The sequence below is a fragment of the Tenrec ecaudatus genome, chromosome 8 (genome assembly GCF_050624435.1).
Source record: "Tenrec ecaudatus isolate mTenEca1 chromosome 8, mTenEca1.hap1, whole genome shotgun sequence".
NCBI lineage: Eukaryota > Metazoa > Chordata > Mammalia > Afrosoricida > Tenrecidae > Tenrec > Tenrec ecaudatus.
The window spans coordinates 78,923,438-78,937,286 of NC_134537.1; the positions used below are offsets into that span (position 1 = coordinate 78,923,438).

The window sequence follows — 13,849 nt, forward strand, 5'->3', positions numbered from 1 at the left end:
AACCCTGGTGCTCTATTCTTAAACTATGTTTTAGAGACAGGCCTAGTTTTCCAAAAGTACCAAGTAGAATATACACTCTTAACTCACAATATGCAATGACATTTCTGGACTATATGTCTTTAAATGGTAACTCAAGCACATAGCACCAGGTTCATTCTCAATGTGCAGACTTAATTGCTCAAGCTGTAGTTCAGTTGGCTAGCAAACTGTGACTAGGATTATCCATAGGATCTGTGGGGTCTAGGGCCAGCTTCCAGAGGCTCACATAGGCCCCCCAAAATCCCAAACTCATCAAGTCTGTTTTGACTCATATTGTGTTCTCTAGAATGTAAACATGTACAGGAGCAGACAGCCTCATCTTTTAACTCCAGACTGGCTAGCAGGTTCTGACTGCCACTTTTTAAATCACAGCACCATACCTAGCCCCAGTGTCCCCCGGATTCCTTCCACATTCGCATTATACCTAGAAATAATAATTATTATCAAGCAAGATAACAATCTTGAATATTTCAGTTTAGTTTTGCAAAGTATAACAGGGCCAAAAATTCTGATACCTAGCTCCCAGGCTTACCATCCTTCCCTTGCTGCTCTGACAAGCACTGGCACGGGAATCTCACAAGCATGTGTGGGAACCTTTGGGTCCAACACTTTATATACACCCTCATAAGCTAAATGTTGTTCTAAGGTCTTTACGGTATAAATTTATTTAATCTTTCCAACTCCAATTTTGCAAATGAAGAAACTGAGGTACAAAGAGGCTTAGTAATTTTCCCAGGATCCACAACTTAATATTTAAGTGGCAGAGGATCATTCTATCTCTCTCTTCATCCCAACGGCTAAAAAATTCCTTCCTCCCCACCAGTCAACTCCTCCTCTTGTCCGGGAATCTCATGCTATCAGACTCAGGGTACGCATGAACCTGGCAGGCTTTCGTTAGGTTGATTATTAATAAGCAGCAGATTATCAGCTAGTCTGACAATCATTTACAACACTGAGAATTTGAACACATCTTTCCACAGGAACAAGCATCCAAAAAACATACAGTAATATGTTACTAACACTATTAAATCATTAGATTCTCATAGCAATTCCGCAAGATTGTTGTTGTTAGGGGAAATCAAGTCAGTTCCAACCCACAGCAACTCTATGCACTAAACACTGCCAGGTCCTGCGTCATCCCCACAACTATTCCTAGGCTTGAGCCCATTGCTGCAGGCATGGGGTGTCAATCCATCTCCTTGAGGCCTTCCTTGCCTTCTCTATCCCTCTACTTACCAAACAGGGACTGGTCTCTCCTGACATGTCCAAATCTGTAAGATGAAGTCTTGCCAAGCTTGCCTCTAAGGAGCGCTCTAGTCATATTTCTTCGAAAACAGATTTGTCTTTTTAGCAGTCCATGGGACTTTCAACACTCTTCTTCAGCCCTCAACTCAAATGCCTCTTCCTTATTCAATGTCCTTTCCAACTTTTATATGCATATGAGGCAATTTAAAATACCATGGCTTGACTCAAAATACCTTACTCCTCAAAGTAACATCTTTGCTTTTTCAACACTCTAAGAGATCTTGTGCAGCAGAACTGCCCAGTGTGTTGGTCTCTTGATGGCTGCTTCCATTAGCATTGATTGTAGATCCAAGCAAGACGGAATCTTAACAACCTCAACCTTTTCTCCATTTACATGTTACCTATTGGTCCAATGGTGAGAATTTCGGTCTTCCTTACATTGAATTGCAATCCATACTGAAAGCTAGTCTTGATCTTCATCAACAAATGTGCTTCAAGTCCTCCTCACTTTCAGCAAACAAGGTTGTATAATCTGAACACTGAAGGTTGTTATTAATCCTTCCTCCAATCTTTAAGTCACATTCTTCTTCATATAATAGAGCTTCCATCTGTTACCAGCAATGATACCACGCTTCATGTCCTCTTCTGAACCAGTGTGAACCTGTCGCTGCACTGCTGCAACCATTATTGGATGATCTTCAGTAAAATTGTACTGGCATGCTAAGTCACCTTTTCCTGGAATGAGTACGGCAAATATGAATCTCTTCAAGTCAGTTCGCCAAGTACCTGTCTTCCAAATTTCCTGGTATAGAACAGCGTGTATTTCTAGTGCTTCATAGGCTTTTTAAAATAATTTTGTATTTCAAGGGATTTCACTGCTTCAATTTTCTCATCTATAAAATAGCAGGAAAAATAGTACCTATCTTATAGGAATTCTGTGGATAAAATGAGTTACTATGGGTGAAGCGCTGAAAACAGTGTTAACTACAACTATTAATACTGTCGATTTCTCAGAATTTCAATGCTTGTTCCAGTGGGAAAATGTGTTCAAATGAACAAGTGGGAGAGCTGAGATTCCAACCTGAGTAAAGTGATTTCAGAATCAAGCTACCAGGACTCTTAATTATCACCAGAAGCTGCCTCAGACCGTTTACTTACTTATAACATAACTATCTACAAAGGAACTTTTAAATTCCGCTACCGTTGGAAAATCCTCGAGCACTTGTCGATGCTTCTCCTTGCTCTCCATGAAGCGCCAGTCTGGATCATAAAGGAAAGTGTGAAAGTTGTGTAGCAACGGGACCTTTTTTTCCGTACTAATGGACATGTCATCTTCAACGGTGTCTAGAGCTCTGAGAACCAAATAAAATATGCATACTGCATGGCTGTAATGAAAAGGGGGGGGGGGAGATAAAGCATTATAAATAAATTAGAACAATTACCCCAACTATTATTTTCATGATGAAATTTAATTTTTGCCAAGTCATTTTTCTAAAATCTACTATATCTTTATAGAACTATGACATGCCACCCAAAGACTGGAGGTATTGTAAAATTCTAAAGAAATTTTAAATAAAATATTTATAGTCTTTACAGTTAAAAGCGGCTTTGATTTTTCTGCCATCGAGTCAATTCTGCCCATAGGACAAAGTAGAGCTGCCCCTGTAAGTTTCCAGACTGTACTCCTGCAAAGAGTTACAAAGTCCCATCTTTCTCCAGCAGAGCAACTGGTGGTTTTGAACTACCGACCCTGTAGTTAGCAGTCCAACTTATGACCCACTACATCACCAGGGCATCTTACAAAATCTATTACCATTTTCAAGCTCATAATTATGATACAGGTTAATATTAATACATATTCACTAAGTTTCAGAGAAGCTACCCCATTAAAACTAATATGTCTGTTCAACAGAGTATGTCTTCTCAAAAAGTGAGTTGTGTTTTAAGTGGGCAAGCCACCAAATGTCCATCCATTTACTACTTTTTATTAAAATAGTAAAAACAAATCAAATAAATTATATAAGGTCACTGCATACAGCAATTTCCTAATAATTTCCACTATTATTAAAATATCCGATTAGTCTACCTAGTATTTCCACTGCACTTACCAAAACTGTTGCTTTCCTTACTTAGAAGGAAGTAAAGAAAGTCTAGGGTTTATTTATATAAAGCAAACACCTAACAGGTGGACATCACTTATCTAGTAGAATGGGTTACATCAATGGAGAATAGCAGTACAAAAAAACTGACCACATGCTTAGAGTGAACTATTTTTGCAGCCAGAAAGGGTCAAATAACTGTAACTACCATAATGTATGACAGTAACAGGTAGGCATTCGTGTGTGTGTGTGTCATCTGCAGAAAGTTTTGGAAAAATTAACCCACCAATAGACAAATGCAAAGGAGCTTAAAGGAAGTCAAGAAACGCAAGAGGCCTGTCCAGCTGCCAGGACTTAAAAACATGTCGCCACCCCTCCCCGCCCCGCCTCGTGGCCTGCAGGGGCACTATTCCACGGCAAGGTGCCTGCAAGGGCAGGCTAAAAGTAAACTGCCCCAAACACGTCCCTCGCTGGGGGGGCCGGGGAGGGGGCATGTTTGGGCCAATTCACCAGCAAGGTGAGGGAAGCAGGAGGGCCACACTCCCTGCTGCTTTCTAAAGGTAGTATCCTTCCCTCGGTGGGGCCGCGCACACTCACCGCATTTCCCCGTCCAGTCCCTGGATAACAACGGCGAAGCTCCGGCTGGTCTCGTTCAGATACTTGTAACACGTTTTCAAGCTGCTCCTCAGCGAGTCCTGCGGGCATAGCAGACACACGGCGACGGGAGAAGTTGAGCTGCTGGAATGGGATGACAGCCGTCGCACTGTGCACGGGCTCCGGAGCCGGCCACACACGCCGCCCTCGCCCCACGGCCAGTCCTTGCAGACGCCCGGCGGGAAGGGGCTGCCCCGCGGGGGAGCCGCCGGGCCCGCGCCCCGAGGCGCCGCCGCAGGGCTCAGGGCAAAAGTCCGCTTGAAAAGGACCATGGCCTTGGTGCTGCAGGTGGCTGCGGCCATGGGGATGGCGCTTAAAGCGTCAAGTTTTCCCTCTCGCAGAGCAGGGGCGCGACCACCCCGGGTGGGGCCGGGCAGGTTGGCGTTCTCACTCTGCGTAAACACACGCGGGCAGGCCCGCCCCACGCCCCGCCCGCGCACGTGGAAGGCCACCCGCCCGCCAGCCCGCTCCGCCCCACAGCGGCCCCGCGCCCCGCCCCCCGGGAAGCCCAAACGCACAAGCTCCCCAAAGCTCCCAGCCTAGTGTTCGCTCTAGGTATAGAAAGCCGCTACCCCGCCCTCCCTCCCTCCGAACCTCCATCATCCTCCTGAAAGACAGCCTGCTGTATTCCTTTTAAGATTTCGTGTGTTTCCCTTTAAAGTTAGAGGGGGAAGCTGTTTGCTGAACTTTACTCTGAATCAACTTGAGGGCAGTGCGAAGGAAAATAAAGAAATGTTACGAAACGAAATGTGTGTAAATTGTTGAATTTAAAAAAACCTTGCATTGGCTTTTTAAAAAAGCCATATTTTCAATGCAAGTATATCACAAAGAATTGCTGACTGCTTTTAAGAAAGAAAAAGGCAAGATGGGAAATACCAGCAAGATTCCAAAGTGGAGAATTGAGATTCAATGATAAAGGTATTTTTTTTCTTTTTTGATAATGGTATTTTTCTACGAATCTTTTGAAACCCCCTCATATTTACTATAGGGGCAATTTTTTTTAATGGCATATGCTGGCTGGTAATCCCAATCATTTCAGAATACTAACAAGGACACTAATACTAATAATGGTAATCAATTGTTATGGGTATTTACTGAGCACCTTATATACGTAAAAATCATCAGTAGTGTCTGGTGAGTGAAAAGACTCAGCAAGGATTTTATGAATATAGCCAGCAAATTCCAAACTGACTGCCATGGAGTTCCTCTCAAGACAGCACGGAGAGTCCACAGATCACAATTATTCCTCTCTGCCCTGCCAACGGTTTTAACCCGCAGCTACAAATTGTGGTTTCCTGGATGATGTCTAATCATGAGTTTCAATAACTGCCAAGGGGCAATCAATCACTCATTCTCTCAGCCCTGCGATCATCTTCAAAAATACTGCCCCATCCCTTCTTCCCAGCACACCTCCTCCACTCTTACAGGTAGCAAGGCAAAGAAAAAAATCTCCCCTATCACTTTCTACCCTGTAATCTATCTGCTTCAGTATTTCCACCTTATACCAATGATCCCCGGCCCCCAATTGCCAAGAAGAATGCAGGAAGAGGTAACAATGAGCATACTAGGGAAGACAATGCAGATAGATACACCGGCAACTATTACACACACTATGGAAAACATGATAAAAATTTCCACTTCTTCATTTCCATGAGCCGGCTTACGGCTGTCTCTCCCTAAGACTGCAGAGGTTTTTTGCCTCTGTCTGAGATGTAATACACTCCTCCCAAGGAAATCTCAAGTGAGTAAAACCAGAAAGGGCATTTAGATAAAGGATGTGCAATGGTTTGAAACACAAAGATGGAACTTCAGTCTCAAGCTGAAACCCATTTCCACAAGAGCTACCAAACCCCTTTCACTTCAGTTGCCCTCCCTCACTGCCATTGAGTCCATTCTGACTCATAGTCACCCTATAGACAGGGTTTCCAAAACTGTTACTATTTATGAAACAAAAAAGCCTCATCTTTATTTCATGGAGCGGCTGGTGGTTTCCTGGAGTGGCTCCCTGGTTGCTCACCTTGCTGGTTAACAACACAAAGTGTAAACCTTTATACCGCCAGAGCTCCTGCTCAGCTATCTCACACCTAAACAAAACAAAATAAGCCTCTGAACAACAGGAAGGGAGCAGGAAAAAAACTTCAGACAGGAACTAAGATAACATGATTAATAACTACTATTTTATATACATACACACACTAAATGCCAAGCACAATATATTCTTGATCTTAAATCCTTATGAATGGTACAACTATTGGTCAGCTTCCATCAGCAACCAAAAAAATAAAAGGAAAGAAAATCAAATAGTCAGAGGACTATATATAATGGGCCACCCAAACACCAGCCTCCATGATCCTAAGACCAGAAGAGCAAGACGGAATCCAGCTCCCACAGCTGGCAGCGCTTAAAGGGATTAGGTCCAGGGCAGAATAGGAGAAATATATGGACCAAAATCACAAAAAATAGGTTTAACTCCCTTAGACCCTCCTTCAGGCCCAGAAGTGAACTCATTCCAAATGGTCAACTTTCAGTCAAAGGATAAACGGACCTATAAAGTGCACAAAAAAATACCCAGGAAGACATGAACTCCTTAGAACAATGAACCATATGAGATCAAAGGGCAGCATCTAGAGTATATGAGTCTATACACACAAAATTCCACGGACTCGGCAAGAAAATTATTGGTGCTAATTGAAAAATTGAGCCAAGAGACACGATACAAGATCAACATACAATATATACTATAAATATATATACTATATACATCTATATCTATATCAGTCGATTGCTTTACACTAATAAAGACGCCTGAAAAGATTATCAATTACAACAGCCCCCCAGAAGATGAAACACGTAGGAGTCAATCTAGCCAGAGAGACAAGAGTTACACAAAGAAAACTACAAAATACGACTATAAGAAACCAAAAGAGGTCTATGTGAATGAATTAAACCACTCTTATGGGTAAGAAGCCTTAACATTGTGCCCAAAGCAACTACAGACAATACAATCCTGATCCAGATTCCAACCTCACCTTTTAAAGATAGAAATCGTAATCACCAACTTTATATGGAAAGGAAAAAGATTCTGGATTAGCAATGCACTGCTACAGAAAAATCAATATACGGAGCAAGGTAGTTTAACAGTCTGTTGGTAATGATGACATGCATATAGATAGACCCATGGAAGAAAATTGAGAACCCAGAAGTAAATCCATCCACCTGTGGACAGCTGATCCTGGACAGTGGACCAAAACAGATTCAATAAGGAAGAAATAGTCTTTTTAATGGCGCTGGCAAAACTGAATGCCCAGTATGAGAACAATGAGACAGGCCCTGTTACCGTATACCATATACAACGATGAACTCAACATGGATCAGAGACCTAACTGTAAAACCTAGAGCCAGAAGGATTGTCAATGAGAAAATAGACAAGGATCCCTGAAGCAAGGAATAAATTTGCTAGCAAACATGACCGCGAACTCAAGAATAGCAAAAGGCAAGCCAGTTGACTGGGTCTTCCTAAAACTGTGACACGACATGCATCAAAATATTTCTCACCAAGAGAGAAACAGAACCCACAGACAAGGAGGGGAAACTGGGCAATGAACTACCATACAATGGACTCATCTCAAAACCTGTTAGAAAAACTTTTAGAACATCTGAACAAGAAAGAGACAATCCGATTTTAAAATGCATAGAGGACAAAGACAGACATGGTGCCATAGAAGACACTCAGATGGCCAGCAAACATGAAGAAATGCTCAGTTATTAGTCATTCAAGATAAATCAAAACAGCATTGGGTTTTCACCTCACCCAAACACTAATAGCAAAGGTTGAAAAATTAAAAATTTGGGGAGCTGATAGCAAGTTCAAGAAGGAAAAGAATGTTTTAAAAGTGATTGTGGTAGCAATTGTCCAATGCTGCTTGATGTGATAGAACTATGGAATGATAAGATATCTATATTAGCTCCCAATACAATGGTTTGGGGGGAGAAAAATCAAGTAACAAACACGGAGAGTGTGGATTGGAAACCTCATCTGCTGGTAGAACTGTAAAATGGCACAACCTCTTGGAAAACAGTAGGGCCCTCCCTCAAAAAGCACGACATAAAAATATCTATGCATACGAGGGTTGGAGGTACAGGGAATCCAGGGTGGATGATACCTTCAGGACCAAGGGTGTGAGGGACGATGCTGGGAGAGTGGAGGGTGAGTGGGTTGGAAAGGGGGAACTGATTACAAGGATCCACATGTGACCTCTTCCCTGGGAGAGGGACAGCAGAGAAGGGGGGAAGGGAGACTTCGGATAGGGCAAGATATGACAAAACAACGATGTATAAATTACCAAGGGCATATGAGGGAGGGGGGAATGGGGAGGGAGGAGGGGAAAAAAAAGAGGACCTGATGCAAGGGGCTTAAGTGGAGAGCAAATGCCTTGAGAATGATTGGGGCAGGGAATGTATGGATGTGCTTTATACAATTGATGTATGTATATGTATGGATTGTGGTAAGAGTTGTATGAGTCCCTAATAAAATGTAAAAGAAGAAAAGAGAAAAAAATGATTAGGGCAAAGACTGTACAGATGTGCTTTATACAATTGATGTATGTATATATATGAACTGTGAAAAGAATTGTATGAGCCCCAATAAATTGTTAAAATTAAAAAAAAAGAAACTCAAAAATATATATATATATATCTATAACCCAGCGATCCCCTCCAGTTGGTATATATCTCACAGAAATAAGAGTCATGGCACAAGCAAATTTATGCACACGTATGTTCATTGCAGCACTGCCCACAACAGCCAAAAGATGGAAGCCACCTAAATATTGGCCAGCAATGAAGGAATGAATAAGCAAAGTTCGGAAGGGTTAGGAACGGAGATGGAACCAGGAAATACAGGATAGAAGTGGAATAAGTGTTGTTACATTGAAGGAATCAATGCAATGAAATAAAATGTATATGAACTGTTGAATGTAAAATGATGATCTGCTCTATATGTAAACTCTCACCAAATTCATAATAAAAAGTCAAAATGAATGGGGGTGGGTAGGCAGCATTTACCCAGTATCAAGCTCAGAAGGCAGGGAGACAAGAAAAACGGACAAAAGCAGAATGGAAGCTGGGGGAAGAAGTGGGAATAGAGCTGTTGCGTTTTAGAGTGTGAACAATGGCAGACATTGGGTCTCTGCTCAAGTACTCCCTCAATGCAAGAACACTTTATTCGAATAATCTGACATTCCATGATGCTCACCTTCCCAACAGGATCACTGAAGACAAAATGGGTGCATAAGCAAATGTGGTGAGGAAAGCTGATGGTGCCCGGCTATCAAAAGATATAGTGTCTGGGGTCTTAAAGGCTTGAAGATAAACAAGTGCCATCTAGCCCAGAAGCAACAAAGCCCACATCTTTGGAAGAAGTACACCAGCCTGTGTGACCATGAGGTGTCGATGGGATCAGGTATCAGGCATCAAAGAACAAAATATCATGTCATTGTAAATGAGGGTGAGTGCAGCGTAGAGACCCAAAGGCCATCTGTAGGCAACTGGACACCTCCTTACTGAAGGGTCGCAGGGAGGAGATGAGCCATTCAGGATGCAGTGTAGCAACAACGAAACATACAACTTTCCTCTAGTTCTTAAATGCTTCCTCCCCCCACACTCATGATCCCAATTCTACCTTACAAATCTGGCTAGACCAGAGGATGTACATTGACACAGATAGGAACTGGAATTTGACTATATATATATATATATATATATACACACACACAAACACACACACACACACACATGGTCCAAAACTATTGCTTTCATCATGTTCTATCTCTTGCTTTGAACTATGTCTTCTGAATCTAGCTAAGCATTTCAACTCTATTAACAAACGTGTCCACTGCCTACCACCACCCCACCCCTACCTGCCCAGCTTCATCGCATTAACCTACATTCTTCAATTCCAGTCAGGTTGGTTTCTCCACACAATGCATGCTCAGTCTTAGCCACAGGATTTGGCTCACACTGGAATTTCCCTATTAACTACCATTCTGGTCCCTATACCTTACAAAACACTACTGTCGTGTTTTCTAAGTGCCCCCTCTAAAATATTTCTGCTTGGGGAGGGAGGGTTAAAAGAGGCACTGATGACAGCAAGGGTTCAAATACAAAGTAAATGTTTAGAAAATAATGATGGCAACATATGTACAAATATGCTTGATACACTTGATGTATGGATTGTTCTAAGAGTTGCAAGAGCCTTCAATAGAATGATCTTTTAATAAATATAAATATTAAATAAAATAAGTAATAAAATATTCCTACTTCACTAAAACTGTGTCAGTCACAAAGAACTATAGATAACAGTGTGAAGGACAGGAATTCCAGAACACTTCGCTGTGCTCATGAAGAATTTGTACGTAGACAAATAGGTAGTAATTTGAACAGAACAAGGAGATACTTACTGCATGATTTAAAATCAGGAAAGGTGTACATCAGGGTTGTATCCTTTCACCATGTTATTCAATTTGTGTGTAAAAAAAGCTGAGTAATCTGGGCTCTGTCAAGAACAGTGCAGCATGAGGTCTGGAGGAAGAGCTCCTATTAACAATCTGTAGTGGGCAGATGACAACCTTGCTTGCTGAAAGGGAAGATAACTTGAAGCACTTGCTGATGATGATCAAAGATTGAAATAGTTAAGGATACCTGGATCCATCGCTAATATTCAAGGAAGCAGTAGTTAAGAAGTCAAATTCCCAAATGGAGGCTGAGCATGATAGTGGAACAGGAGGAAAGTCAAACGAAATCGAGGAAAGAACTAGGAGACAAAGGTTATTTAGAGAGGTCCAAATACAGGCATGTACATATGTAAAGATGTTTATATAGGATGGCAACAAATGTACAAATGTGCTTGACAAAATGAATGGATGTATGGATTGTAATAAGAGGTCATGAGCCCCCAATAAATGATTAAAATAAATAAATAATTACAGGCATATATCTATATAAATATATTTATATATAATGATAGGAAAATAGATCTATGTATAGATATTTATAGGTTTAGTATTAAGGTAGCAGACGGACATTGGGTCTCTGCTCAAGTACTCCCTCAATGCAAGAACACTTTGTTCGAATAATCTGACATTCCATGATGCTCACCTTCCCAACAGGATCACTGAAGACAAAATGGGTGCATAAGCAAATGTGGTGAGGAAAGCTGATGGTGCCCGGCTATCAAAAGATATAGTGTCTGGGGTCTTAAAGGCTTGAAGATAAACAAGTGCCATCTAGCCCAGAAGCAACAAAGCCCACATCTTTGGAAGAAGTACACCAGCCTGTGTGACCATGAGGTGTCGATGGGATCAGGTATCAGGCATCAAAGAACAAAATATCATGTCATTGTAAATGAGGGTGAGTGCAGCGTAGAGACCCAAAGGCCATCTGTAGGCAACTGGACACCTCCTTACTGAAGGGTCGCAGGGAGGCGATGAGCCATTCAGGATGCAGTGTAGCAACAACGAAACATACAACTTTCCTCTAGTTCTTAAATGCTTCCTCCCCCCACACTCATGATCCCAATTCTACCTTACAAATCTGGCTAGACCAGAGGATGTACATTGATACAGATAGGAACTGGAAACACAGGGAATCCAGGACAGATGATCCCTTCAGGACCAGTTGTGAGAGTGGCGATACTGGGAGGGTGGAGGGAAAGTGGGGTAGAAAGGGGGAAGCGATTACAAGGAGCTACAAATAACCTCCTCCCTGGGGGATGGACAACAGAAAAGTGGGTGAAGGGAAGACGTCAGACAATGTAAGATATGACAAAATAATAATTTATAAATTATCAAGGGTTCATGGGGAGCTGATACCAAGGGCTGAAGTAGAAGGCAAATATTTTGAGAATGATGATGGCAACAAATGTACAAATGTGCTTGACACAATGGATGTATTTATGAATTGTGATAAGAATTGTATGAGCCCCAAATAAAATGATTTTTAAAAGTCAAATTATATTACCGTATTGGGCAAATCTGCTACATAAGACCTCTTTTTAAAGCGCTCACTGGCAACCATGCCATTTTGAGAACTAAGGTGTGCTGCAGTATTTCAATCATTTAATATGCACATAAAAACTGGACAAAAAACAAGGAAGACTAAAGAGCTGTTGCATTTCAATTACGGCATTGGCAAAGAATACTGCATGCAATGGGTTGTCAAAAGAACCAACAAATATAACTTGGAAGAAGAAAAGCCAGAATGCTCCTTGCACTCAATAGCATCTAATGACAAAATTGATGCTTTCCATCATCTCACAGGTTATCTGACTTTACAGGCTACAAAGAACAGCTCTCCATTAGCCTGGGAAAGTGCTTGGGGTAGGCAGTTTGCATTTTGTGCTAACTTTTCAAGAAAATGTTTCACTTTTATCTGAATCTGGATTTTAGGGACTGAATTGTGCTGACCAAAATATGCAATGTCCCACTTAACCTATGCCTGAGATTGGGTAACCTTGGTAACATGGTGGTTTATGAGTTGGGCTGCTAACCACAAGAAACAAGGCTCAAAACCAGCAGGCTGCTCAGTGGGAGAAAGATGAGGTTTTCGGCTCTTGTAAAGATTTACAGCTTCTGATGGTGCCTAGCTATTTAAAGCTATAGTGTCTGGGGCCTTAAAGGCTTGGAGATAAACAAGTGGCCCCCTAACAGGGAAGAAACAAAGCCCACATGGAAGAAGCACACCAGCCTGTGTGATCGTGAGGTGTCATCAGGATCAGGTATCAGGCATCAGAACACCTAAAACAAATAATCATATCAATGTGGATGAGGGGAGTCAGAATGGAGACCCAAATTGCACCTATACACAACTAACTGGCCATCCTGTCACAGAAGCGTCACAAGGAGGGACGAGCCAGCCAGGGTGCAGTATACAACTGCACAGATGAAGCATACAACATTCTTCTATTTCTTCAATGATTCCTCCCCACCACTATCATGACCCCAATTCTACCTTAAAAATCCAGCTAGACCAGAGCATGTACACTGGTACAGATCAGAGCTCTCAACACACAGAATCCAGGACAGATAAACCTCTCAGGAACAATAAGGGGAGTAGTGATACCAAGAGGGTAGGGGGAATGTGGAGTAGAAAGGGGCAACCAATTGCCATGATCGACATATAACCCTTCCCGCCTAGGGTGAACAACAACAAAAACATGGGTGAAAGGAGGCAGTGGACAGTGCAAGATATGAAAATAATTGTAATTTATCAAGGATTCATGAGGGTGGGAGGGTAGGGGAGAAAGGGGGAGAAAAAGAGAAGCTGATACCAAGGGCTCAAGGAGAAAGAAAATGTTGCAAAAAGATTGATGGCAGCATGTACAAATGTGCTTGACACAATGGATACAAGGATTGTTATAAGAGCTCTAAGAGACCCCAGTAACATGGTTACTAAAGAGAGAGATGAACAGCCTCTGCTACCCAAAGGGGTGGTTCTACTCTTCCCTTTAGGGTCGCTGAGAGTCAACTTGATGCCATTGAGTTGAGTTTGACATGTGTGTGGTTATAATTCCATTTGGGGTCGGGTTAGGAGCCCTGGCAGTGCAGTGGGCTAAGTGCCGGGCTCCTAACCAAAAGGACAGCAGTTCATACTGGCCAAGATACATTAGATCTCCAAGGAACGAAGTAGCAAAAGCTGAAGAGACAAGGACATTCCTCCAGAGCTGAGGCGAGAAAGCCTTTCCCAAGAGCAGGCACTCTGGATTCAGACTCCTAGTCTCCTAAACTGAGAAAAAATAAGTTTGTTTGTAAAAGTCA

At 42.1% G+C, this 13,849-nt stretch overlaps 1 protein-coding gene across 2 annotated transcripts in view; it reads right to left on the reverse strand.

Moving 5' to 3' along the window:
* Positions 1–13,849, reverse strand: part of FDFT1 (farnesyl-diphosphate farnesyltransferase 1) — a 41,818-nt gene that overhangs the window by 26,378 nt on the left and 1,591 nt on the right. Inside the window, exons 2-3 of one of the 2 annotated variants that reach the window (XM_075556433.1) lie at positions 3,981–4,078; positions 2,486–2,669 (exon numbers count right to left, since the gene is read on the reverse strand). In XM_075556433.1, the coding sequence (XP_075412548.1) occupies positions 2,486–2,669; positions 3,981–4,078 (282 nt within the window). Of the gene's footprint in view, positions 1–2,485; positions 2,670–3,980; positions 4,340–13,849 lie in introns of those variants that run through there. The other variant, XM_075556431.1, reaches the window with a different exon arrangement.